This window comes from Bos indicus x Bos taurus, chromosome 1, assembly GCF_003369695.1.
Source record: "Bos indicus x Bos taurus breed Angus x Brahman F1 hybrid chromosome 1, Bos_hybrid_MaternalHap_v2.0, whole genome shotgun sequence".
NCBI classification, from domain to species: domain Eukaryota; kingdom Metazoa; phylum Chordata; class Mammalia; order Artiodactyla; family Bovidae; genus Bos; species Bos indicus x Bos taurus.
In genome coordinates, this window is record NC_040076.1 from 96,666,613 (window position 1) to 96,691,759 (window position 25,147).

The 25,147-nt window shown below is 36.9% G+C and overlaps 1 protein-coding gene across 5 annotated transcripts in view; it reads left to right on the forward strand.

Annotated features, from left to right (window-relative positions):
• PHC3 (polyhomeotic homolog 3) overlaps positions 1-25,147 on the forward strand; it is an 84,034-nt gene that overhangs the window by 8,604 nt on the left and 50,283 nt on the right. For 4 of the 5 annotated variants that reach the window (XR_003511075.1, XM_027541430.1, XM_027541439.1 and 1 more), the window contains exons 5-6: positions 17,657-17,815; positions 20,024-20,122. Coding sequence is in view for 4 of the 5 variants with exons in the window: in XM_027541430.1 (XP_027397231.1) it covers positions 17,657-17,815; positions 20,024-20,122 (258 nt within the window). In the remaining variant the exon portion in view is untranslated. The remainder of the gene's footprint in view (positions 1-17,656; positions 17,816-20,023; positions 20,123-25,147) is intronic. The other variant, XM_027541451.1, reaches the window with a different exon arrangement.

Consider the following 25,147-nt stretch of genomic DNA (forward strand, 5'->3'; position numbering starts at 1 on the left):
GGTAGACATCTAAGTGTTTCTAGCTTTTTCTGTGCAGTTTACATTTTAGAAATTTTACTTCCCAGCTTATGCTTCCTTGAGTTATCTGGGTCAGATTTACAAGTATTCATTCAAGATAGTGTAATTTATTTTGAGAAGAGAATAAAAGGTGATTTGCTATATTGCACATATTTACTGGGAAATTGTGCAAAGTATTCCAGTTAAAAAGAAATTTATAGGTGTGGTAATACTTGTTTACCCTTTTATTTTGATGTAATTTCAAATTGTAAGAATAATAAAAATTTCTGTATACTTTCTACTCAGATTCATCAATTGTTAGCATTTTGGCTCACTGCTTTATCATTCAGTCTTTCTGTCTACATATATACAGTTACCTTTTTCTGAACCATTTGTGGATAAGTTAAGACATGTTCCTTTACTCCTAAATACTTTGATATGTACTTCCTAGGAACAAAGTCATTCTTTTATGACTACATGTGGCTACATGAAACAGGTCAAAATCAGGAAAATTAACATTGATACACTGTTGTTCATATTCATATTTCATCAGTTCTTCCAGATTTCTCAGCCTCATCCTTATAGACCTTATGGACCAGATAATTCTTTCTTATGGGGGGGCTGTCCTGTGCTTTGTAAGATGTTTAACAGCATCCCTAGCTTAGATATCAGTAGGCTGTGCCCTTCTCCTTTCCCCAGTGTGACAACCAAAAATGTCTGCATGCACTGCTAGATGTTTTCTGAGGGGCCAAATTGCCCCTTGTTGAGAACCATTGAGTTAAACTAATAATGTCCTTCCTAGCTATTTTTTTCTGATCCAGGATGGTAATACTTTGATAAAATAGACTCCAATGGAATATAGTTTATAGATTGCTGAGGAATTAAAGTTGAACTTATGCTATATTTCTTCAGCTAAGGGTGTGGTCTTTACTAAGTACATGTATAATGAGCACATAGTTATTTGTGGGGTATTGATCTTTTTAATGAAAAAATTCTGTTTTAGCATGGAAGTATCTTAGAACATGAATAAAATTACTTACAAGAAAAATTACTTGTGACTTGAAAATGTTAGACTGAATAAAATGACAAATTTAAGTAATGTATTTAGCCCTAAGCAGTAATGCTATATAGTTGTGGTTACTGATGTCACACAATATCTTTGGCTTCCCTGGTAGTGCAGCTTGTAAAGAATCCACCTGCAATGCAGGAGACCCCGGTTCGATTCCTGGGTCAGGAAGATTTCCTGGAGAAGGGATAGGCTACCCACTCCAGTATTCTTGGGCTTCCCTGGTTGCTTAGCTGGCAAAGAATCCACCTGCAGTGTGGGAGACCTGGGTTCAATCCCTCGGTTGGGAGGATCCCCTGGAGGAGGGAATGGCAACCCACTCCATTATTCTTGCCTGGAGAAACCCCATGGACGGAGGAGCCTGGCAAGCTACAGTCCAAGGGGTCACAAAAAGCCGGACACAACTGAACGACTAAGCATAGCACAGCATGTATTCTGGATTATTTTCCCTTCACATTATTAAAAGGTATCCTTTAAAACTATTTTTGTTCCATTATGATTTTGTGTATGTGACTTTTAGAATCATAGTTCTGGTGATTGTGCTTATTTTTTATGAAATTGTTACTACTGCTTGTCATAAATCAGGGCCAGAATCTCTGGATAACTGGTGAGAGGAAAAGAAGTAGAGAGAATGGATGCCTAGAAAAACAAGAGAATAATACATTGCATTTGTTTTGTGTTCTTTCCCAGCTGAGCAGTAGCTCAAGTGAGTTGACTGGCAGTCCAAATTATGATACCCAGGGTAGCTTAGTAATTTTTAAGAGGGGCAGAGCATAATAGCAGAAATCCCTGGATAGTGATAATAATGAATTGTCTATTGGCAGTCTGCTAGTTTTCAGAATTTTGGTGTTTGAGATAGGTGCCTGATAACAATGAACACCAAGAGGGAAGGGTCAATCCTCTCGTACCTAAAAGGGCTACAAGGTAGGTTGTCAAGTCACCTGCCAAATAGGTTGGGATTTAGAGTAGCAGTGAAATGCCAGAGGGGAAATGGAATATTATATTTTAAAAAATGAGGTAAAAAGTCCAGTCTACCGCATGGGGAAACTATGTGTGTGGAGAAGATCATTGTTAATTGATTGTATAGTGGGTGCCAGCATCCTTTTCTTTCCTGTAATTAGAACAGAAAGGCTAATTCTATACTCTTAACCAGTAGTGAGAGTGGTTTGTATGAGTGTTTGATTGATTGGCTCTAAAATTAGTTGGGACTGAATATTTAGGTTGGATGTCTTTTTACTTGTATTAAATGCAATGTAATTAAAAACTTCTGTGAAAAAAGCATCAACAATGTTAAACAATAGAGTGGTTGAAATATATTTGCACCATGTATGTCACATAGCTTGTGTTTGTGAAATACCAAGGGCTGTATTACATTAGTAAGATAAATAATGTGAATTCACAAATGACCTGAATTGGTAATTTTCAAAAGATAGACTACTTTTGGCTTTTAAGCACATGAAAATATGTTTACTTTACTGGTAATAAAGAAGTGAATATAAAAACATCAATGTTTTATTTTCACTTGTCAGATTAGAAAACGGGGGAAAAATTGAGACAATAACTGTTGACAGGTATGGTACACTCATACACTATTGGTGGGAATGTAATTGGTACGACTTTTCTAGAAGGTTATTTGGCAGAGTGTATGAAAATTTGAACCGCATGCCCTTTCACATAGGAGTCTAATTTTAGTGAAATGATGTCATTGGCTAAATATGAGAAATAATTATGACATAGATAATTCCGCAAATATGCATGGTTTGTAATGGTAGAAAATTATAAACAATACATATGTTCTTTAATTGAGGATTAGTTAAGTGATAGTTAATTCAAACACTGCAGCTACTTTAGAATGCTATACATGTGTATATAGAGACAGATTTTCATTAGTTAGTAAGTGAAAATAAGAACATATAGTATTAGTTCATTTAGCTTGCTTAATCAGAGAAGGCAATGGCACCCCACTCCAGTACTCTTGCCTGGAAAATCCCACGGATGGAGGAGCCTGGTAGGCTGCAGTCCATGGGGTCGCAAAGAGTCAGACACAACTGAGCGACTTCACTTTCACTTTTCACTTTCATGCATTGGAGAAGGAAATGGCAACCTACTCCAATGTTCTTGCCTGGAGAATCCCAGGGAGGGGGAGCCTGGTGGGCTGCCGTCTGTGGGGTCGCACAGAGTCAGACACGACTGAAGCGACTTAGCAGTAGCAGCAGCAGCTTATTTAATAGGTTATTCTGTATTTTAGTTCTAAAACTTTTTGTTCTTTTGCTGAGAGTTTATTTTTCATTTGTTTCGAGTTGGGTCATACTTGCTTGTTCAAAGCATTTTTATGACTGCTGCTTTAAAATCTTTGTCAGATAATTAAAATATTTTCCATCTTGGTGTTGGCATCTATTACCTTTTTCATTCAGCTTGAGGTCTTTCTGGTTTTTGGTACAATGAGTGATTTTTGATTGAAACTTGGACATATTGAGTATTATGAGATTGTGGATCTTACTTTTGTTTTGGCTGGCTTCCAAAGGGGAACACGTGCCACCTCCTCACTGCCACTTAAGGGTAGAAGTAAGTTCAGGTTCCGAGTTTGGTTTCCATTGATACCTGAGGGATGCTCCCTGCAATTGCTGAGTCAATGTGAGTTCTGGCTCCTCACTAGGCCTCTACTGATGTTTCTCTGGCTAGGAGGGAAAGGAGTGCCCAGTTATTGCTCCCTATGCGGTCTCCACTGATGCTTCAGGGTTGGGGTGGGTTGTTATTTGTGGTCTGTTATTGCTTGGCTGATATGAAGGTCTTGGCTCTCTACGTGGCCTTTTCTGACACTAACCCATTGGATGGGATCGGGGGTACCTCATTACAGCCTGGTGAGGGGAGAGGCCTAGGTCTTTGCTAGTGTGGATGTGGCCACAGTGTTTCTGTGGTGTTTGGCTGGAGTAGAGCAATTATTGTCTAAAAGTTTTCTGTGTTGCTAGGCTGTCCCTTTTCTGATCCTCAGCTAGAAAGAGCAGCTCATTGGAGCTTTTTCTTTTTTTTGTCTGGACCCATTGCTGTTTCTGGGTTACTAATTTGTTCAGCTTTATGTTTGGATTATATGAAATTAAAAAAAATCCAGGGAGCACACAACTGCATGGTTCACTGAGTCCTGGAGTCTACTTTTCTCCACCTTTTAGGACTTTCTTATGTTTATTTTCTACGCACTGATGGGGTTTTTAGTTATACTTAGGAGTAAAGTATGTGTCTATTCCACTTTCCTGGAAACAGAATTCCTACCACTTATTTTTTAAAACTTATATCTGTCTGGTTATGTAGGAAGAAAATCTGTAATACGCAATAAACTGTTAATCAGTGGTTACCTTTGAGAAAGTAGGTTGAAAAGTTTCATTTTGTCTTAAAAAAAAAACATGAATGCTCTCTTGTTGTCTTACAGACAACACAAATGTATACATGAAAGTGACATCCCGTTTCAGTAGTCCCTTTTGCCCTGACAAAGTTTTGTGTGAAGCTTATCACCTTATTACTGTGCATTTCTGTACATAAATGTAAGTAGATAGGCCTGTGGTTAATTTTGTTTTAGTGTAAGAGAAGTGCCATCATTCTGTCTCTTTCTAAGTCTTTGGGCATTTTCAGCTGGAAAGGATTACGTGGCTGGAAATTGCAGTCGTAAGTCTCTAAATGATTCCAGGGCTCTTTGTGTCTCATTCCCTTTGTTGTTTTTTGGCCTTAGAATCTACATTAATCCCGGATGTTTTGACTTGAATTCACTGTACTGTTCTATTAAAAAGGAAAAACTTTATTTTTTTTTTTTTTATAACTTTCTAGCTCTGATGCCAGACAGGATGAGCCTTTTTTTTTTGGCTGCACCACGTAGAATCGTAATTTTGTGACCAGGGAGCATACTTGTGCCCCTTGACTTGGGAGCACAAAGTCTTAACCACTGGACCACCAGGTGGTTTTGAGATTTTGAAGCCCAGTTAGTTTTAATGACTTTATTCATTCATAATTCACTCATTTATTCAACAAATATTTATTGAGCATTTAAATACTCCTCTAGTACTGGGACACAGCTGACAAAATCTGTATGGAACTAGGGGTATATCGATAGTAAGTAATATGTTAGTTGGTGGTAAGCTCTGTAGAGAAAAATAAAGCAATGAAGAGGAATGGGATGAAGGAATTTCCTATTTTAATTAGGGTGGTCAGGGAAAGCATTGCTAATAAAAATGGCATGTGAAGGAGGGTGAGGGAGGCAAAGATGCTTAAGAAACAGAAAGGAGGATGGTGTGGCAGGTGTGGAATGAAAGTGAGAGTATGTTTAGAGAGAACTTTAGAGAGGAAATTATCTAATCACAAGAAGATTATTAAACCCTTGGGTTTTATTCAGCATGAGTTGGGAAGCTGCTGGAAAGTTATTTTATTTGGGATGTGACGTGATCTCATATAGACTTTAACAGCTACAATGTTGAGTAGGTTCTAGGGGGGCAATGATAGAAGTAGGGAGAGTGGTTAAATGGTTCCTGTAATCTGAGAGAGATATTTTGGGGGCTGGACCATCATGGTGACAGTAGATGTGGTAAAAAGCGGTAAGCAAGATTCTGAATATTTGTTCCACCAATATTTTATTATAGAAATTTGGATGTTTGGAAAATAGCTAATAGTAGGTGCTGAGGGATTGACTAAAAGATGTGAGGAAAGGTAAACAGTCATGGATAAACTGTAGTATTTTGGCCTGAGTGCCTGGAACGATCTGCCAAAGAAGGTGTTGGAAAAGGAAATCAGGAGTTTGGTTTTAGACATGATGTGTGTTAGACACCCACCCATACATGTTGAGTAGACATTGGCTATATGAGTTTGGAGTTCATATAGCCAAATGGCTATTGGCAGGACTGGTGACGTCTTGTACATCTCATTGACATTTCCAGTCACCGGGGTACCTGATGACTTTACTACCCATTGTGGAGTATTATGAGCGAGTTTGGTAGAATGGAGGACATGAGGGACCTAGCTTCTAGTCTTAATTTTGTGACTAACTGGTGGCATGACTTAGGGCAAGTGATTAACCTCCTTATACCCCACTTTTCTTTCATGTAAAATTAAGTTGTCTAATTAGATGGTTTTTAGTCTTTTCATCTATATATTCCTGGGTTTAGATCAAGGAGAAGTTTCAGGAGATGAACCAGAATGTGCACTGAATTCTGTCCCTCCCAAATTGGTATGTTGAAGTTTTAAACCCACATGTGACTATCTTAGAAACAGGGCTATTAACGAGGTGTGTTAGTTGCTCAGTCATGTCTGACTCTTTTGCAACCCCATGGACTATAGCCCGCCAGGCTCCTCTGTCTATGGAATTCTCCAGGCAAGAATACTGGAGTGGATTGCCATTCCATTCTCAGTTTAAGGAGGTGATTAAGGTTAAATGTGGTCATAAGTGTAGAGCTCTGATCCAGTGAACCTGGTGTCTTTATCAGAGGAAGAGACACCAGAAGTGGACACATAAATGTGTCCCTCTTTCTGCTGAAAGGACACAGTGAGAAGGTGGCCAGCAGAGAGCTCTCACCAGAAACTGAATTGGCTGCACCTTGATCTTGGACTTCCTTATTAGCCTCTGGAACTGTGGGAAATAAATTTCTGTTTGAGCTACCTAGTCTGGCACCTTGTGAAGGCAGCCGCAGCAGACTAAGAGGGATGGGGCTCTGAGCCTTCCCCTCAACTTCTGTTGCCACAGAACAGTTCTGTGATGTTTGAATCTGGGAATTCTGAGTAAGTTAGTGTGTGAAGAAAGGGTACTGTTTAAAAAAGAGAGAACCAGTGGTTTAAATGTTAAATAATGTTTAGTCAGGGTTTTTTAAAATAGTTCTATATGTTATGAAAAATAATGCATATCACATAGTAGGTATGTAATAAATATTTGTTGAAAGATGAAGTTTAATTATAATCATCAACTAGAGTATGCAATACATAGTTATTAATTTTAATTCTTGATTACTGCAAGTGGTTTATCTTCAGTCCAGAGAATCATTTTAGGATATATTCTGATTGCCTGAAATTGCATTGTAGAAGACAGTCTGAGTCCTGACCTCGGTGATAAGATTCTTTCATTGGTAGTTTTGAGCAGCCAGCCAGTTATCAGGTTTATTGTGTTATGCTGTGCTAGTTGCCCTGGGGGAGTCAAAGTCGCTTCCGTCAGACACAGTGTGCCTAGACATATCAAACAGTAAACAACGTAGCAGTATATAATCAAGTGATAAATTCTGTGGGAGTTAACAGAAAAGAGATCTTTGGGGACTGGGTAGTTAAAGAAGGCTTTCTGTATGGGACTTAAGCTGAGCTTTAAAAAATACACGGAGTTTGAGAGAAGAGGACTCAATCCTGAGCTCATGATCCTGAAATAGCAGAGCTTAGTTTTGGAGATTCATTCCTGAATGGGATTCTGTGTTCGTCTCCCAGACTCCTGAGGATAATCTGTGCCAGTGTTTCCTTCCTGAATACCTACTTGGTGCCAGGCATTGTGTTAGGTGCCAAGTATCTGAAGTGAACCATGGTCTTAGAGTACAGTGGATATAGTCTTGTTGCTGTTGTTCAGTTGCTAAATTGTGTCCCACTCTTTGCGACCCCATGGACTGCAGCACGCCAGGCCTGCCTGTCCTTCACCATCTCCCAGAGCCTTCTCAAACTCATCTCCATCGAGCTGGTGATGCCATCCAACCATCTCATCCTCTGCTGCCCTCTTCGCCTGTTGCCTTTAATTGGATATAGTCTGCAGACATATAAATAGTCAAAGAACACTGTGATAGGAGTTTTGTTTTACTGGAGTATATTCTAAAAACTTGCTTGTAAATTTGGAATATTTGTAGGCCTAAAAATTGCCTCCCCTATACCTTTTTCATAATTATTTGTATATAAATTCTATATTGAAAATGATTTTTCTTAGGAAACTTGAAAGCAGGAACCGTTGTTTTCAAATTATTAGCATGACCAAAGAAAAGGCTGATTTAAGTCTTAAAATCAGTACTAACTGGTACTTCTTCCCTTCAGGCTTTTAGGTGTGCCTGTTTAGTTTTTCTGGAGTTTCATGAAGGCTGTCTAGATGTCATTGTGTTCAGGACACTTTTTGGACCCTCTTACTGTGAAACTTAGTATTCATGTGTATGAAACTAAAAAAGTCTTAACAAAAATTTCTTTCCTTCTGTTTTTCTCTGTCCTCTGTTTCTGGACTCCTTAGTTGGATATTGGTCTTTCTGGATTGAACCTTTACTTTGTTTAGCTTTTTACTTATTTTCTGTCTTTATCTTTTTATTCTGTTGTGACATATTTCCTTGCCCCCTCCCCCCTTTTAACCCCTTCTTTTTACATTTAAAAGAAAATTTTAGTTTAGCCTTCGTATTTCCAATTTCTAAGAGCATTTTCTTTTTCCTTGAATCCTGTTTTTCTGTTATGGATGAAATGTTTAGATCTCTGTTATCAGATTTCAAAATTCTTTTTCTTGAATCATTTATATTCCTTAGAAACTATCTTGGTCTTTTCCTTTCATGCTGTTGGTTTTTCTCTTAGAAAGTAGTGTTCTCTTAAAATGCTTAAAGTTTATATTTAAGAGTAGATGATTATATAAATTAATCAGCATGGCTTTCTTCCACTGCTCTGAAGATAGGTCTGGCCCTAACAGACCTCTTTCCCTTTTCTTAGTGGAAAGACTGATTAAGATTTCTGTCTTTGCATGTGGAAATAGCATTAGTGGTAACAGTGGGAAGGATATATCTTTGGCAGGTTTAGAATTGAAGGTTTACAGATTAGAAGCTCGCTGTTAGGCTGGTGAGCCTAACAGTTTCAGAGTAAGGAGAGTTTTACTTCCAGGTGTGAGTACCCACTCTAGAAGCCTAGCCTTTCCTTGACTTTTAGAGAAGTCTCCTTCCTTTCTAGGTCTCGGTGCCTGTTCTGCATGGGAGAGGGGTGGGGTTATGTATGGTAAGTCTGTTTTCTAAACAAACCTGTAGATAAAATCTTTCAGTGTTTGGCTCCATTTCTTACCTCTGCTTTCATGTCTAAAGTAAAAGTGAAAGTGAAGTCGCTCAGCTGTGTCCAACTCTTTGTGACCCCGTGGACTGTAGCCTATCAGGCTCGCTACCGGGCTCCTCCATCCATGGGATTCTCCAGGAAAGAGTACTGGAGTGGGGTGCCATTTCCTTCTCCAGGGGATCTTCCCAACCCAGGGATCGAACCCGGGTCTCCCGCATTGGAGGCAGACGCTTTTCTGAGTCTAAATCCACTCTAATCTGTTTCCTCCTGTATTCTGGATTATAGCTTCCTTCTCTGTTTTATCCATTAATATTATCCCATGTTCTTTAGGTCTTACAGAAATGCAGATGGTACTCTCCTCTCTCTCTCTCTTTGCTGTATGTGTGTTTTCTCTGATTCTGTTTTTTTTAATCCCCTAAGTTCTTTTTGGAAAAAACATTTAAACCCACAGAAAAATGGTAAGATTAAGCATTGACCCTTGTGTACTCGTAATGTAGCTGTTTACACCAGTTGTTAAGTTCTTCTCTATTTATACACTGTTTCCTGACCATTTTTAAAATAAGTTAAAGACATCATGACACTTCAGTCCCAAGTACTTAGCATGTATTATCCAGGAGGGAGATTGTCTTACATAACCACAGTCACATATCACACCTAAGAAATGTAATATCGAGACAATATCTAGTATATGCCTCATATTTGGATTCCCTCAGTAGTCTCCAGAATACATTTTCCCAAGATTTACTTAAGGCTCACACATTGCATGTGAGTGTCCTGTTTTCCTTTAATATAAAAAGTCTCCCCTGTTCCCCCTTCCTTTTTTTTTTTAAATAGCTCAGGTCACTTGTCCCACAGTCTAAATTTGTATTTTTGTTTCCGCCAATCATTTTTGTTATTGTCTTGACTGCTGTTTCAGTTAGTAGGAGGGAGAAGCAAATGGGTATGCTCAGACCATTATCTTCAGCGAAGTGAATGTCGCTCAGTCATGTCCGACTCTTTGCGATTCCATGGACTATAGTCTATGGAATTCTCCAGGCCAGATACTGGAGTGGGTAGCTTTTCCCTTCTCAAGGGGATCTCCCCAATCCAGGGATTGAACCCAGATCTGCTGTGTTGCAGGCGAATTCTTTACCAACTGAACTGTCAGGGAAGCCCATTATCTTCAGTATTTTTTGTTTTATAAACATGACTTTTAATGGCTACATAGTACTCTATTTAAAAAAAAACAAAACTTTTCCGCTTCCTGGCAATTTTAACTTTTCTATTTGTTTTCTTTTTTTGTTGTTATAAGTAAACTTGTATTGAATGTTATGTGTCTTTCTATCTAGTAATGCTCTTTTAAAAAATTTCCTAAGAGTGTACTTATTGGTGAGATTGTTTTTAGATCAAGAACCTTATAAATGATCAGTTTTCTCAAAAAAATGTATAAATCATATCAATTACATATCAAATGAATTCATTATGAATTTATCTGAGGGAAAATTACTTGTTTAAAACCATAGATACATCTATTAATTTTAGAAGGTATTTTAAGTTTTAAAACTCATTGTTTTCAAGGATTCTGAAAATATTTAATTTTAACTGATAGTTAGAAATCTACTCCACAACTTAACATCAATCTAAAATAAAACTGTAGCCTGCATATTTGAATGGTTGTGAACAGTTATACTGGATTCTTGTAAAATATTCCAGTAGTGCAGATAAAGTGTTAAGTCCTCTTCAGCCTTCTTTCTTTCCCCTTCAGTCCCATCTGTCTCCTCAGTTTGCTGGATATCTTTTCAGGTCTTTATTTATACATTAAGAACATAAATAGTATAAGAAGTGTATGCATATGTGTTTAATATGTAACTTTTTAAACACACCATAAACACAGGTAGGTGTTCTGCATTTTGTTTTTATACTTAACAGTGTGTCTTCAGAGCTGTTTATCTCACTCAGCTACTTGAGCTACCCTATGGTGTTGCACACAGTATGGCTGCACTTTATCTTATGTAACCATTTCTGTTGCTGGACCATTATTTCCAGTGTTTTAATTGTTTCAGTGTTGCAACTTTTTTAGGATGTCAAAGTCTGAGGGCAGTTAGGAGGTCATGAAGTTTTTTGTTTGATTGTTTTGCTGCTGTTTTTACAGCCTGTATTGCAGAAAGTAGAAATAATGATTTTCTATAATAAAAAGGATAGGCATTTTACTTCACTTCATTATTAAAAATATGTGGTCTCTTAAAAAGGAAATCCTTCACGGATAGGTATTATTACTTGAATTTTCTATGTAATATTTTATACTTCTAGGTATCTGAATTACTCACATACAGATTCCCACTGAATGAGGCAAGAAAATGTATATGCTGCTTTAATGTGATAAAAACAAAATACTGTACTAAATATAAAAGAAAGGAAAACATTTCTTCTCTGATTCTCAAGTTAATACTACTACATAGAAAAGACAAAAACTTTGAAAAAGAAAATATAAATGACTACCAAATTTTACCCCTAGTAGGCATGATTCACCTCTAGCATTTTGGTGACTATTCTTCCAAATGTGTGTGTATGTGTATATATTGATATAAAATCTAATCAGGTAGTTTTATGAGTATGATTATTGTATGTATATATAGTGTAGTCATTTCTCTCTTAACATGTTTTCCACATGTATGGTATGTATATATCCGTACATGCAGATACTGGTATTCTACATGTTCTACAATTTTTTTCACTTAGCAGTAGGTCATAAAAATATTTTCATGCTATTGAATATAGACACACCTCAGCCTTCTAATATCAGTGTACCATGTCTCTCTGTAGATGCACCTTATGGAATCTGATCAGTCAAATGGCTGTCAGTTCAGTTCAGTTGCTCAGTCGTGTCCGACTCTTTGTGACCCCATGAATCGCAGCACGCCAGGCCTCCCTGTCCATCATCAACTCCCGGAGTTCACTCAAACTCGTGTCCATCGAGTTGGTGATACCATCCAACCATCTCATCCTCTGTCGTCCCCTTCTCCTCCTGCCCCCATTCCCTCCCAGCATCAGGGTATTTTCCAATAAGTCAAATGGCTGTTCAGTTCAGGTCAGTCACTCAGTCGTGTCCGACTCTTTGCGACCCCATGAATCACAGCACGCCAGGCCTCCCTGTCCATCACCAACTCCCGGAGTTCACCCAGACTCACGTCCATCAAGTCAGTGATGCCATCCAGCCATCTCATCCTCTGTCCTCCCCTTGTCCTCCTGCCCCCAATCCCTCCCAGCATCAGAGTCTTTTCCAATGAGTCGGCTCTTCGCACGAGGTGGCCAAAGTACTGGAGTTTCAGCTTTAGCATCATTCCTTCCAAAGAAATCCCAGGGCTGATCTCCTTCAGAATGGACTGGTTGGATCTCCTTGCAGTCCAAGGGACTCTCAAGAGTCTTCTCCAACATCACAGTTCAAAAGCATCAATTCTTTGGTGCTCAGCCTTCTTCACAGTCCAACTCTCACATCCATACATGACCACAGGAAAAACCATAGCCTTGACTAGACGGACCTTTGTTGGCAAAGTGATGTCTCTGCTTTTGAATATGTTATCTAGGTTGGTCATAACTTTCCTTCCAAGGAGTAAGCGTCTTTTAATTTCGTGGCTGCAGTCACCATCTGCAGTGATGTTGGAGCCCAAATGGCTGTAGTGGGTCTCAAATAGGCTTTGGTTTCAGGGAGTACTCTGTGTAACCTCCTATTGGGGGCACCAAGGAGTGGTTGGAAATTACATGGCTTTTCTTTGCAGATTTGGTTTCCTCTGGTGACTTGTAGTGTCAGTAGAGGGAGAGTTTCCAGTAATAAGGCTAAAGAAGTAAGTTCTTTTATGGAGTGTGGGGATGGGTTGTGAAGTGACAGGATTGGCCAAGGCTTTAAAATGAAAGGGAATTATGAATGTTGAGATAGAAGTGACAGATAAGATGATGCAAAGAGTTTAGGGCATCTGGTTTAGATGAGCAGAGCAGAAAATAGAGGAGAGCATATCAGTTCTGGAAAGGAAAGGATTTCTTGCAGGGTTGGATACTGATCTTGCCCTTATGGATTACGCCTTCGTTAGTAGACACTGTGAAATGGTGCTTGCCATCAGGAACTTAAAAATAAACATTTATTCTTTGATCTCACAACTTTGACAAAGTGAAATGCAGGTGGCTCGGAGGTTACTGTTTTCTTAGTTCCTTTTTTTCTTTTTTAAGAAAAAGAAAGCATTCTGGTTGTAAATACTTTTTGTTCTCCTTCCTTACAGAGTATTCTCAAGCACTTTAGCTATCAGCCAGTCAGTTTTTAAGAAGACTCTTATGTTTTTGTTTAAAGAGTGTGTGGTCTGTCCTTTATTAGAGTATCTTCCTTCCTGCTTACGTACCTATCTTCCTTTTTTATTTTATTTTTTAAGAATCGCTGACTGGAAAACAGTGGCAAGGCATTATTACTGTAGAGTGACCCAAATTAACAAGCTCTCAGGGTATAGGAAAGCACCCTGTATGCCAAAATGAGTCAGAAAACATGGACCAGTTTTACTCTGCTAAGTGATTTAATCTTTGGGGCAAGGGTTTATCCAAAAAGTTTGTGGAGTGGTGTAGAAAAAGAATATGTTTTCTGTGGAGGGTTATTAATAATTCCCATCACTTCATGGGAAATAGATGGGGAAACAGTGGAAACAGTGTCAGACTTTATTTTTCTGGGCTCCAAAATCACTGCAGATGGTGACTGCAGCCATGAAATTAAAAGACGCTTACTCCTTGGAAGGAAAGTTATGACCAACCTAGATAACATATTCAAAAGCAAAAACATTACTTTGCCAACAAAGGTTAGTCTTGTCAAGGCTATGGTTTTTCCTGTGGTCATGTATGGATGTGAGAGTTGGACTGTGAAGAAGGCTGAGCACCAAAGAATTGATGCTTTTGAACTGTGATGTTGGAGAAGACTCTTTTGAGAGTCCCTTGGACTGCAAGGAGATCCAGCCAGTCCATTCTGAAGGAGATCAGCCCTGGGATTTCTTTGGAAGGAATGATGCTAAAGCTGAAACTCCAGTACTTTGGCCAACTCATGCGAAGAGTTGACTCATTGGAAAAGACTCTGATGCTGGGAGGGATTGGGGGCAAGAGGAGAAGGGGAGGACAGAGGATGAGATGGCTGGATGGCATCACTGACTCGATGGACGTGAGTCTGGGTGAACTCCGGGAGTTGGTGATGGACAGGGAGGCCTGGCGTGCTGTGATTCATGGGGTCGCAAAGAGTCGGACACGACTGAGCATCTGATCTCATCTGATTAATAATTTATTATATAACACATCAAAGATAGAGGTGAAACTAGTATCACCACACTATTTGCATTTTTACTGTGTTTTGTTAGGGGCTGTACCAGAATTGATTTTTCTTCTTACACACACACTCACTCTGTGTGATATTACATTTAAAGTATGAAGTATGCCTTAAAATTATATGACATTCATTAAGTTAATTAACATTGATTGAAGGCTGTCTTATAGATATTGAATATAAGAAGATAAATAACACATGGGCCCCACTCTTAAAAAAATCGTTGTTTAGACGAGTGAGATAGAAGTATGTGCCACAAGTATATGGAAGTTATAGAAGATAACAGGCATAAAGGGAGAGGGAATAGTCAGTTCTACTGTGGGGTATAGGGATGTCTTAAAAAGCTTAGCAGGTGATTTTTAAGAGGGAGTTATTTACTACACGGGGTGGGGAAGATGTGTGGTCATGGGCATAGTCGTAGGTCATGCTCAATTATCAATTACGTCAGGAGCATTGTTGCCAAGCCACAAAGGCCTGAGATGTTACGACATTGTCAGTAGCTTCATATGACTAATGTGAAGGGTTCGTATGGAAGAGTAGGAAGAGATGATACTAGAGCGGTAGTCAGGGGAATTTGAATGTTACCAGAGATTTTTAAATGGTTAATTAATGGGAAGGATTATCTGGCAAGTCAAAGGAGATAATATTTCAAGCAGGGAGATCAGTTTGCAGCTGGTAAAGTAGTTGGAAGTGCTGTGGGATCAGGGACTCAAAGTGATTCAAAATCAAAATGAAATTGAGGAAGATAGAGGTATAGAAACAGTAAGATATGTGACTGATTCTGTGTGTGAGTTATAGGAGAGGGAGGAATTATGATGATTTCCTGATAGTCTGTCTTGGGAGAGTGTTAGAAGATGTCAGTGGCCATTTGAGGAGAAGCTGATTTAAGGAGGAATGACAATGAGTTTGGTGATTGAACATGTTGGGTTTGAGTCAGTTTAAGAGACATCCAGAAAGATGTATTCCGTTACTTATTTGGACCTGGAGAGGAAGGATTTGTCATCAAGGATTGAGCATCTTTAGGATTGAATTATTTCAAACTATGGGAGTAGATAGGATAATCTAGGAATTGAAGAGGAAAAGTGTTGAGAACAGAGGAAGAGTTTGGGGGGTGGGCTAGAAAGAGCTGGTAAAGAAGATTGAAAAAGAAGATTTCTAAGAAGAATCCACTGAATTTGTCATAAGGTAGTGGTGATTTTTGCTAATGGGATTTTAGTGGTGTGCTAGGAATAAAAGCCAGATTATAGAATGATTTTTTGTATTTTATTACTTATATTTATGCACTGAATTACAGATTTTAGTTGGGCTTTCCAGGTGGCGTGAGTGGTAAAGAATCCACCTGCAAAGCAGGAGACACAAGAGATGCTGGTTATATCCCTGGGTCAAGAGGATTCCCTGTAGTAGGAAATGGCAGTCTGTTCCAGTATTCTTGCCTGGAAAATTCCATGGACGATATTTCATTAAAATTAGGAAATATTTAAAAGATACAAATAAATTTCAAGAGTTAGTTAACCAACTCAATGTACCCACTATGCAGTTTTCTTAATTTTTTATTTTTAAATGATTATAGACTCAAGAAGTTACAGAAACAGTACAGAGAGATCCCCTGTATAACCTTCACTCAACTCCCTTCAGTCACTTGTTGAGGTTAACAGATGTCCTGGTTTAGTCCAAATGGTGATGCTTTGGGATAGGTTATGGAACTGTGCCGGTGGTGTACCCCTGTATGGCACAAGCCTGGAGTTTTGATTCTCATAAAAACCTCTCTCCTTCCACTGGGAACGGGGCATATACCAAGCTTTCTTGCTGCTTTTCAGGACGCATGGGCAGAGCTTTCCCAGCTGCTTTTCACATATTGAGGAGCCCTTTTGAGGATATTGGCTCAGAAGGAGATTTACTTTTAGGTCCCGTGAAATAGGCTCAAAATCAGGTCTTCTAGCTCTGTGGGCCAGTATCTCTCTAGGTTGCCTTGCTGTTACTTGGATCTTGTATCTGAGTTTCTTCCTTTCTGGCTCCTGAAAATTTCCCTTTCCCCTCCCCTTTTTTGGGTTCAGCTATATATTATTGTAATTTTCATGTTAATCTTCCTTTTCAGTGAGTACATTTGGGCAAATGGATATATTAGCTCAGTCTGCCTTGTTCCTTGAATCAGAAGTCTAATAAACTATTTTTTATTTTCTTAATTTTATTCTATGCATTGTCCATAAAAAGAATTTGAGGTTGGATTTTTTCCTTTAGCCATGGACTTTATTGTTTGAATATTTGCAATTATTATTCTATACACAAATGTTAACTTCTTACAAAACTCTGTATTCCGTATTTCTCGGTCACTTCAGTCTTCATTTTATGTCACATTTTCACCAAGAACTGTTTCCCCAAATCACAGTCTGCCCGATTGTGTGTTGTTGTTCAGTTGCTAAGTTGTGTCCGACTCTGCATTGCCATAGACTGCAGCCCACCAGGCTCATTTGTCCATGAGATTTTCCAGGCAAGAATACTGGAGTGGGTTGCCATTCCCTTTTCTAGAGGTTGATTTTAATTATCATTAAAAATATTTTTAAGTGGATAATACATGATGTCGTGGTTTACGTGTGTCCCTTTGCCCTGTTCCCTATCTGTCCTACCCACTTTGCCTTCACAGATGAAACTGGTTACTAGTCTCTTTTATAGCCTAGAGGTAGACCATGCACTAATTTATTCTTTAACAACAGTTTTAGTTTTTATAGTTTAATCTTTTAGCCAATATTAAGGAGTTTTCCATCTGTATGACAAGTAACAATTCTGTTCTTAGAACTTTTGAAAGAGATTATACTAGTTCTGTGTATGTTTTTATACATGTGAATGGATTATCTATGTTTTAACTTTTATTCATTTCAGAAATCCCTCAAAATGTGACAGAAAATGACAAAATAGTATAAACTGTCGATTCAGATGTTTTAAATTATTACATGGAATATTGAAATAATGGAACAATAGCCTTAATTTTTGGGAAGTAGTAGAAATGATATTTTAAGATGTTGGAGTCTTATGAAACTCAATGAGAATATCCTTAAAAATCATCCTGATTACTAACCCGTACATGCTGTTGTTTGCATATGTGCAAATAATCACCTAAGAACTGACAGGTCTGTCAAAGATGAAGCCCTCTCTTAGGTTCCTTAGCCACAATATATACCATTGATTGCCTAACTGCAACTTGGTGAAATTCAATGACATGGAAGCAAGAAATGGAAGCCTATGACCTGATATGTTTTCTTCCTTAGATCAACCTCTCTACTTCTCCTACACCTGCACAGTTAATAAGCCGTTCCCAGGCTTCCAGTTCTACCAGTGGCAGTATTACCCAACAGACTATGTTACTAGGGAGTACCTCCCCTACCCTAACGGCAAGCCAAGCTCAAATGTATCTCCGAGCTCAAATGGTAAGATACGAGCTACCAGATTTTTTCAGTGTTTAAAAACTTGAGAGAGATCAAAATGTTTCTTGATTTGATGCAGTAGGAGACATTTTTAATACTTAAGGAATGTTTAACAATTTTTTTGTGTATGTGATTAACTCTACACGTTTATGCCATGAAAAATTCTACTTTAAATTAGTAGGCCTTCTTGATGTAGCTAACATACTGTATCATGAGTGATTATTTTTTAATATCAAATTTCTTTGATTTCAAACCTTTTTTCATATTTTAACATCTCAAAACTGAGATGCATTTTATAATTGGCATCTTGTAGTTGGTTCTTACAGTGATGTATAAAATCACCATGTATCTTTGACATTTTAGATTTGATGAAATTGTTAGAAACATTAAAGACATGGTTTTAACTATTAATTGCAGTTTATATTGTGGAATCGTCTGAAAGTTGGATTGGAGTTCTTGATAATTTACCAGATGAGTCTTAACTTTGGTTATTCCCATCTTAAAATCTGCAAGCTGATTCATGTTCTTATGATCATTTTGATCTTTGGTTAATATAAGAATGTTAATTTGGCTACTGATTTCCTAATTTACTTCTTGAGCTTTAAGGAATGTAAAAATTGGTTGACATTTACATTTACTTTATTTGATGTCTTTACAGATTGCTAGAGAAGAGCTTATCCCTGATAGGAATTTATTTTTATTTTGATATCCAGTGAACTGAATATACATCTGGATTCCCAATTCTTTACTAAAATTGCAAAGAAAGTTTCCATTATATTCCTAATGGGAAGCAGTGATAATGACCCTCTTTTTATTTATAGACTATTCAGTAGACATGACCATATTTCTGGTTGTCCTCTCCCCCCACCCCACTATGATATCTTATTTAATCAATAATAAGCTTCAGAATTGGGCTTCCCAGGTGGCTCTGGTGGTAAAGAACCCACCTGCTAACGCAGGAGACGTCAGAGATGGGGTTAGATCCCTGGGTTGGGCAGATCCTCTGGAGAAGGGCATGGCAACCCACTCCAGTGTTCTTGCCTGGAGAATCCGATGGACAGAGGAGCCTGGTGGGCTGCAGTCCATAGGGTCGCAAAGAGTCGAATACGACTGAAGCGACTTAGCACACACACACGCTTCAAAATTAGGGAAACCATTTGAAATGATTGCTATTTGGCTGTTTTTAACTTTTAAAACTGGCAGTTTCATATGGTTCATGATAGATAGAACATCTTTTTAGGTTTAGTGCTTCTAGCTGTTTGTATTGAATCCTTCTTGTGAAAGTTATACTTTGTTGTTTAATTCACTTAAATTTAGTATATAAAGAACTGAAGTTTAAAAGATCCCTTGGTTGATAATTTAAACAGAAATGGTTTTTGAGGAGTTGTATAACTTTTGATGCAATTTTGAGATACTCACAGGTTCTTTGAAACAACTGTCATAATGTACTAAGTTGGATTGGGTAATCTCTAAGTGGATTGTATTGCCTTTTTAAATTAATGGCATTGTTTCAGTATTAAAAAATTAAACAGATGGTGATAAATAAATTGAGTATGTCTTTTTTTTGATGTAAAGTTTTTTTTTGCAAGCTGTTGTTGAATTTTGACATGTTGTGGCATTTATACTTAGAATGACTATTTCTTTACAAATACTTTAAAATCAAGAGCAACCTAGGTTTGTACTACACACAGATCCTGTGTAGGTGAGTGAAATAGTATAGTATGTGGCATAGTTGTCTTTTGGGGGTAAAGAGGACTGAAAAGACTTTTTGGTGTTTCTTTTCATGTTTCTCACTGAAATTTAATTTGCATTCAAGAGCAGTGACAATGGTTGTCTATTACAACTTCCATTTTAGGAATCCTGCCACAATAGTTTTGAGCTAGGAAAAGATTAATAGTTTACTTGGGGAAAAATTTGGTATGTGGATTTTATATTGCCAAAATACATTTTCTTTTTTGAGCACTGATTTATTTTCTACTCATCAGAATCATGGACTGTTTGAGAAATGTTTATGGTTTTTTCTTTTTTTTCCTTTTGAGTTCTCTATTATCAAAAACTTCTCCTTGTCATGTAAAACCTTTTGCGTAGGAGACAGTCCTAATCTGCATTGTCTTTCTGTCACAAATTTCAGTCTCTCTTGCCTGCTATACATTGTGTGTGGGACATGTTCTTTTGTCTTAGGGTATTTTTTTGGTTTTTCTGTCTGTACAGCTGATTTTCACACCCGCTACCACTGTGGCTGCTGTACAGTCTGACATTCCTGTTGTCTCGTCGTCATCGTCATCTTCCTGTCAGTCTGCAGCTACTCAGGTGAGCTTGTCTAGCTTCATAAGTTGGTACTCTAAGGTCTGGGTCTTCAGGTTAAAGATTAACGCACATTTGTGTTTAAGTTACTGATGGTTGTCATACATCTCAGATTAACATTTAATATAGTGAGAACTTCAAAAACATTTTTTGGTTCTGTAGAAATTATAATGCCATGAAACATGGATATTTAGGTTATTTGACATTAGTGAAGTTAATGTGTTTTTGCAGTGACATTTATGTTCAGTTTATTGTAAAGCAGATCTGCTTCTTTTATGTGAGATGTATTCTTCAGTTTCCTTTGCAAGCAGTTAAGCAATAACTAAGTCAGGATGGCTCTTGAATTTAAAAATGACAAATTTAAATTAAAAAAATAGAGTTGGATAAATTTTAAATTTAAAAAATTGAGTAGGATATTACTCAATTTTTTGTTTATATTTGTTTGGTTCTATGGAAAACTAATTTTCACCTTACACCATTCACAAAAATAAAACAGAACTAGAATGTAGACCTGAAGACAAAAGACGAAACTATTAAACCTCTAGAAGACAACATAGGAGATAGTTTTACAGCTCTAGGGTGGGCAAAGCTTTCTCATATAGGACACAAAAAGAATTAGCCATAAAAGAAAATAATGATAAATTTGATTTTATCACAATTTAAAAACTGTTCTTCAAAAGACATTGCTACAAAAATGAAGAGGCAAGCCACAGACTGAGGGGAAATGTTCACTATATATATATATCTGTCTATCTGACAAAGGACTTATGTTGAGAATATATAAAATAGGTGTAAAACTCAATGAGATCTTGAACAGTTTAGTTAAAAATGGGCAAAAGATTTAACATTTCACAAAAGAGGATAAGCAGAAGGCCAATAAGCACATGAAAAAAATGTTCAACATTATTAATCTTTCTAGAAATGTAAACCAAAACCACAGTGAGTGTCACTATAGACTCACTACAAAGGCTGAAATGAAGGAGACTGAAAATACCACGTTTGGCAAGAATGTGGAGCAGTCATACTATCACATGTAAAGTTAAACATATGCTTAACATGTGACCCAGTAATTCCACTTCTAGATGTTTACCCTGAGAGATTTGAAAACATATATCCACATAAAGATATTTAAATGAGTGTTTGTAGCAGCTCTATTGAGAATAGCCCCAAATTGGAAGTAACTAGTCTGCTTTAACTGGTGAATGGATAAGCATAGTGTGGAATATTGCTCAGAAATAAAAAGGAACAGACTACTGATGCGTCTCAGAAACATTATAATTAGTAAAAGAAGCCAGATATCAGAGATTGCATGCTTTGTGACTTCATTTATATGAATTCCAGAACAGGCAGAACTAATCTGTAGTGGAAAAAAAAAAAGGATTTGTGATACCTAGAGCAGAAGGTGGAGGAGATGGACTGGGAAGGGGCATGGATGAAGGGAATGTTCTATATTTTAATTGGGGTGGTGGTAACATGATGTATACATATGTCAAAACTTAATGCACTGGTTCATTCATTTTATTGTATGTAAGTTACACCTCAGGTTAATAAAAATGAATGAAATTGAGTACATTTTAAATTAAAGCTGTTGAATAGACTTTTATATTGTATGATACCATTTTTTATTATGTTTTTCCATTGTTAATATTTTGGATTGCATATGGCAGAAGTTAATGTATCCTAAGGTCATCCTTGCCTTAGTAATTTTAATTTAATAATCTCAATCATCTAGTAAAAGGTACAAAATGAGATAGCAGTAATATTCTTTGGTATTTTTCATAGGATCTTTCTTTTAATCATAAAGGTCTGTTTTCATATATCAGCATATAAAGGTGGTGATCAGTTAAACTCTGATTTCTCCTAATGTGTTATGTGACCCTCTATAGTTCCTTAACTTATTTGTATATGTCACTTTCCATGTTTACAAAATGAGACCTTTGTTAACATTAAGATGTTTTGGGCTCTAAACTTTAAATGTCTCTTTGTGGAGTGAATTTATTGAAGTAATTATCTTCCCGTTTTTGTCTTTTTGTAAAACCTAATAGAGCTAAACCATTATCAGCTTCCAGAATTATAAAGTGGCATGGAGCTTGGAGTTAGGTTGCCATTGAACTTAAGTGCATGAAGTCCTGTATGGGCTTAAGTTCAACTTCCACTGCAGTCATTTATTAGTTGTATGACTTTAGACAAGTTACCAAACATCTCTAGTGGTTATACATACTTGTAGGGTTAAGTTGAAGAGTAATATATTTTTAGTGCTTAGAATCTTATAGGTACTCATTAGTACTATCTCTGCAAAGGGAAGAATAGGAAGACATGGACTTATAAGCTGACTTGTGGCAAGTCACTTTGTCACTTGCCAGTTGATTCATTTTGGACAGGTCATAGCATGGTGTATATAAGTTTGGACTCTGGAGCCAGATTCTCTGGATTCAAATACATGTTCTACCACCTTCTCATTTTCTATCTTTAAACTCTCAACTTCAGTTCCAAAAATATAAAGTAAAATAAATATTTATGCAATAATTATAATGCCTCATAGGGTTGTAATGAGAATTAAATAGGTTAATAAAATGAAAAACAGAAGTTTCTGTTAACCTAGTTAGCATTCACTAAATGTTAGCTGTTGTTACTACTTATGCTAAGCTTCAATTTCTTCACTTTAAACTGGAAGTAATAGCTCAGAGTTGTTACAAGGAATAAATAGACACTCGGCGTAGTGCCTGGCACATAAAATATCACATGCTACTAATTACTGTTTTTGTTGTACACTGTCTAAAGATGAGTCACAAATTTGGTTCTTAGCTCTTACATAGCTAATAGTGAAGACAGAAACACAACCATTTAAAGGATTTGCAGTTTCCAAGGTAAAATAAACCAGTTATTAGGAAAATAAAATTAACAAATTCTCTATAGAGCACAGTCTGTTTTGTGGGTTCTCATGGAGAAAACATCTTGCATTGTCTTTAGTAGCATCTTTAATGTGAACATAGTCGAAGTAATTTATAGAATTAGCTCTTTGGGTCCAGATATGATATTTATAGGTATGTGGCTCTCTAGTAATCTGACTTTGAGTATTCCAGTGGTAACTTTCCTCAAGTTCAGGGCTGTTTGTTTGAAGAATTTGTGTTCCACTTTGTTTTAAACATATGTTTGCAGTTTTTAAAATATTTTGATTCAAATTGAGAAATGCCAAATTTGAGGTTTTAATATTCTTTAACTTACAAAAGTCAGTGTAAGTTAATTTTTCCTTAGTAATAAAATTTATAGCACACTGTAAAAAATAAGAAATTGGGACTATCTTACCCTTATTTACTATTTTAAATGCTCCATCTCGTATCCTTACCTTGAAAAAAAAATCTGACTTTCAGAAAGTTATCATAATACTAAAAGTATGTTACGGAATAGTAAGAAATCTTACCAAGGCTATCAGGGAAATATTGTAAGAATTGAGGAGAAAACAGTCTTTTAGATTTAGATGTAGAAACAGTTCTGCTGCCAGCACTCTTAATTTCCTTATCTGCAAAGAAAAGATGCTGTGATAATTCACACATAGTTAGGTCCAAATTAAAACAAGTGAGTATTTGGGTAATCCACATAAAAATGTGAGGTGTGAAATTAGCAAGAATATTTTGTGTGAAACCTAGACTCTTTTAAGTCAGAAAGTTTCTACAAAGTGATCATAGGAAAAGTTCAGATGAAATTAAAGTTTGACATTAGATGCCTTAATATTCTTTATCTTAGAAAGGGTGGTTCTTTTTAAAAGTGAAGTTCTGTCAAGGATATCTGAACATGTGATTTTTCTATTAACAGCTCAATTAGCTCTGTATATACTTCAGGAGTATAGTTTACATGTTTGAAATTTATTGTAAATATTTAAGCTAAGATGACCATAGATAGTAAAGCCCTATTCTGAAGTTTATTCATTTATATAAATAAAATGCAATATATGTATACACACACACACTTTCTTTCAGAACTCCAGAAAACAAAGGGAAAATTAGAAGAAAAAAGACTGCTACAGGTTAAGGGTTCATTGTGTCAAATCTTCATTTGCTTTGAATATTCTTTTAATTTGAAAAGTTTTGTTTTTCAGGCTATAATTCAGCCTTTGAATATCATCATTAAGTGGTCCACTTTATGTATTATTTATGGCACATGTTAAATTTTATGATGTTTTTCCCTTGCTTCCTGAGAGTTTAATATTCCTCTGCTAGACATTTGTTGAGATTTTTTTGGTTAAACATGAACAGATTTTAGTGTTAGCTTAAGAAAACTATAAATAGAACAGGATACTTAACAAAATTCATGTCATACATATTTTGGAATCACATATTGGAGAATGCCTCAGACTTGTGTAGTTTCTGTTACGTCTGCAGCCAGAACTGTGGGGATTAAAAAAATGAATGTCAGAGATGAGAGCCTGCCAGTCAGAGCCTCAGTATGTCACAGACACACACATTACTAATTCTAAAATAAGCTAGACCCTTGTCAGTGGTATAGGCCAATATGATCCAAATTCTATGGCAAGAGTATAGACAGGAGGATAAATTATATCTAACCAGAGACATGGAGAGGTTTCTTTGGGAGAATGAGTAGAAATTTAACTGGTCTTGAGCAGTGCATTGGACTTCAGGAGACCACGTTGAGGCAAGGGGAATTTGAACGAGGACTCTAAATGAAGAAAGTGTAAGGTGTGTTTGGAGAAGGATGAGCAGAACAGTTTGGCTAGAAAATGAGGATTGTGAACTGAAATAGTAGAAAAAGGGGCTCAAAGTGGTTTGGGCCCAGACAGTGGAGGACTTTGAGTGGCAAGCTGAGAAATCTCTATTTTAGCATATTTTATTTTTGCATTAAATTTCAGTAACACAGCAGTGATTTAGTGTGTTTACAGTGCTGTGAAATATTTGACAAAAATTAGAGAAGATGCTCCATATGGTCTCACTTAGAAAATTCTTTCAGTAACTTGGAACTGACTAAAACTTCAACTGCGCTGAAGTAAACATTTATTTAGCATCTGCTGTTGGCTGA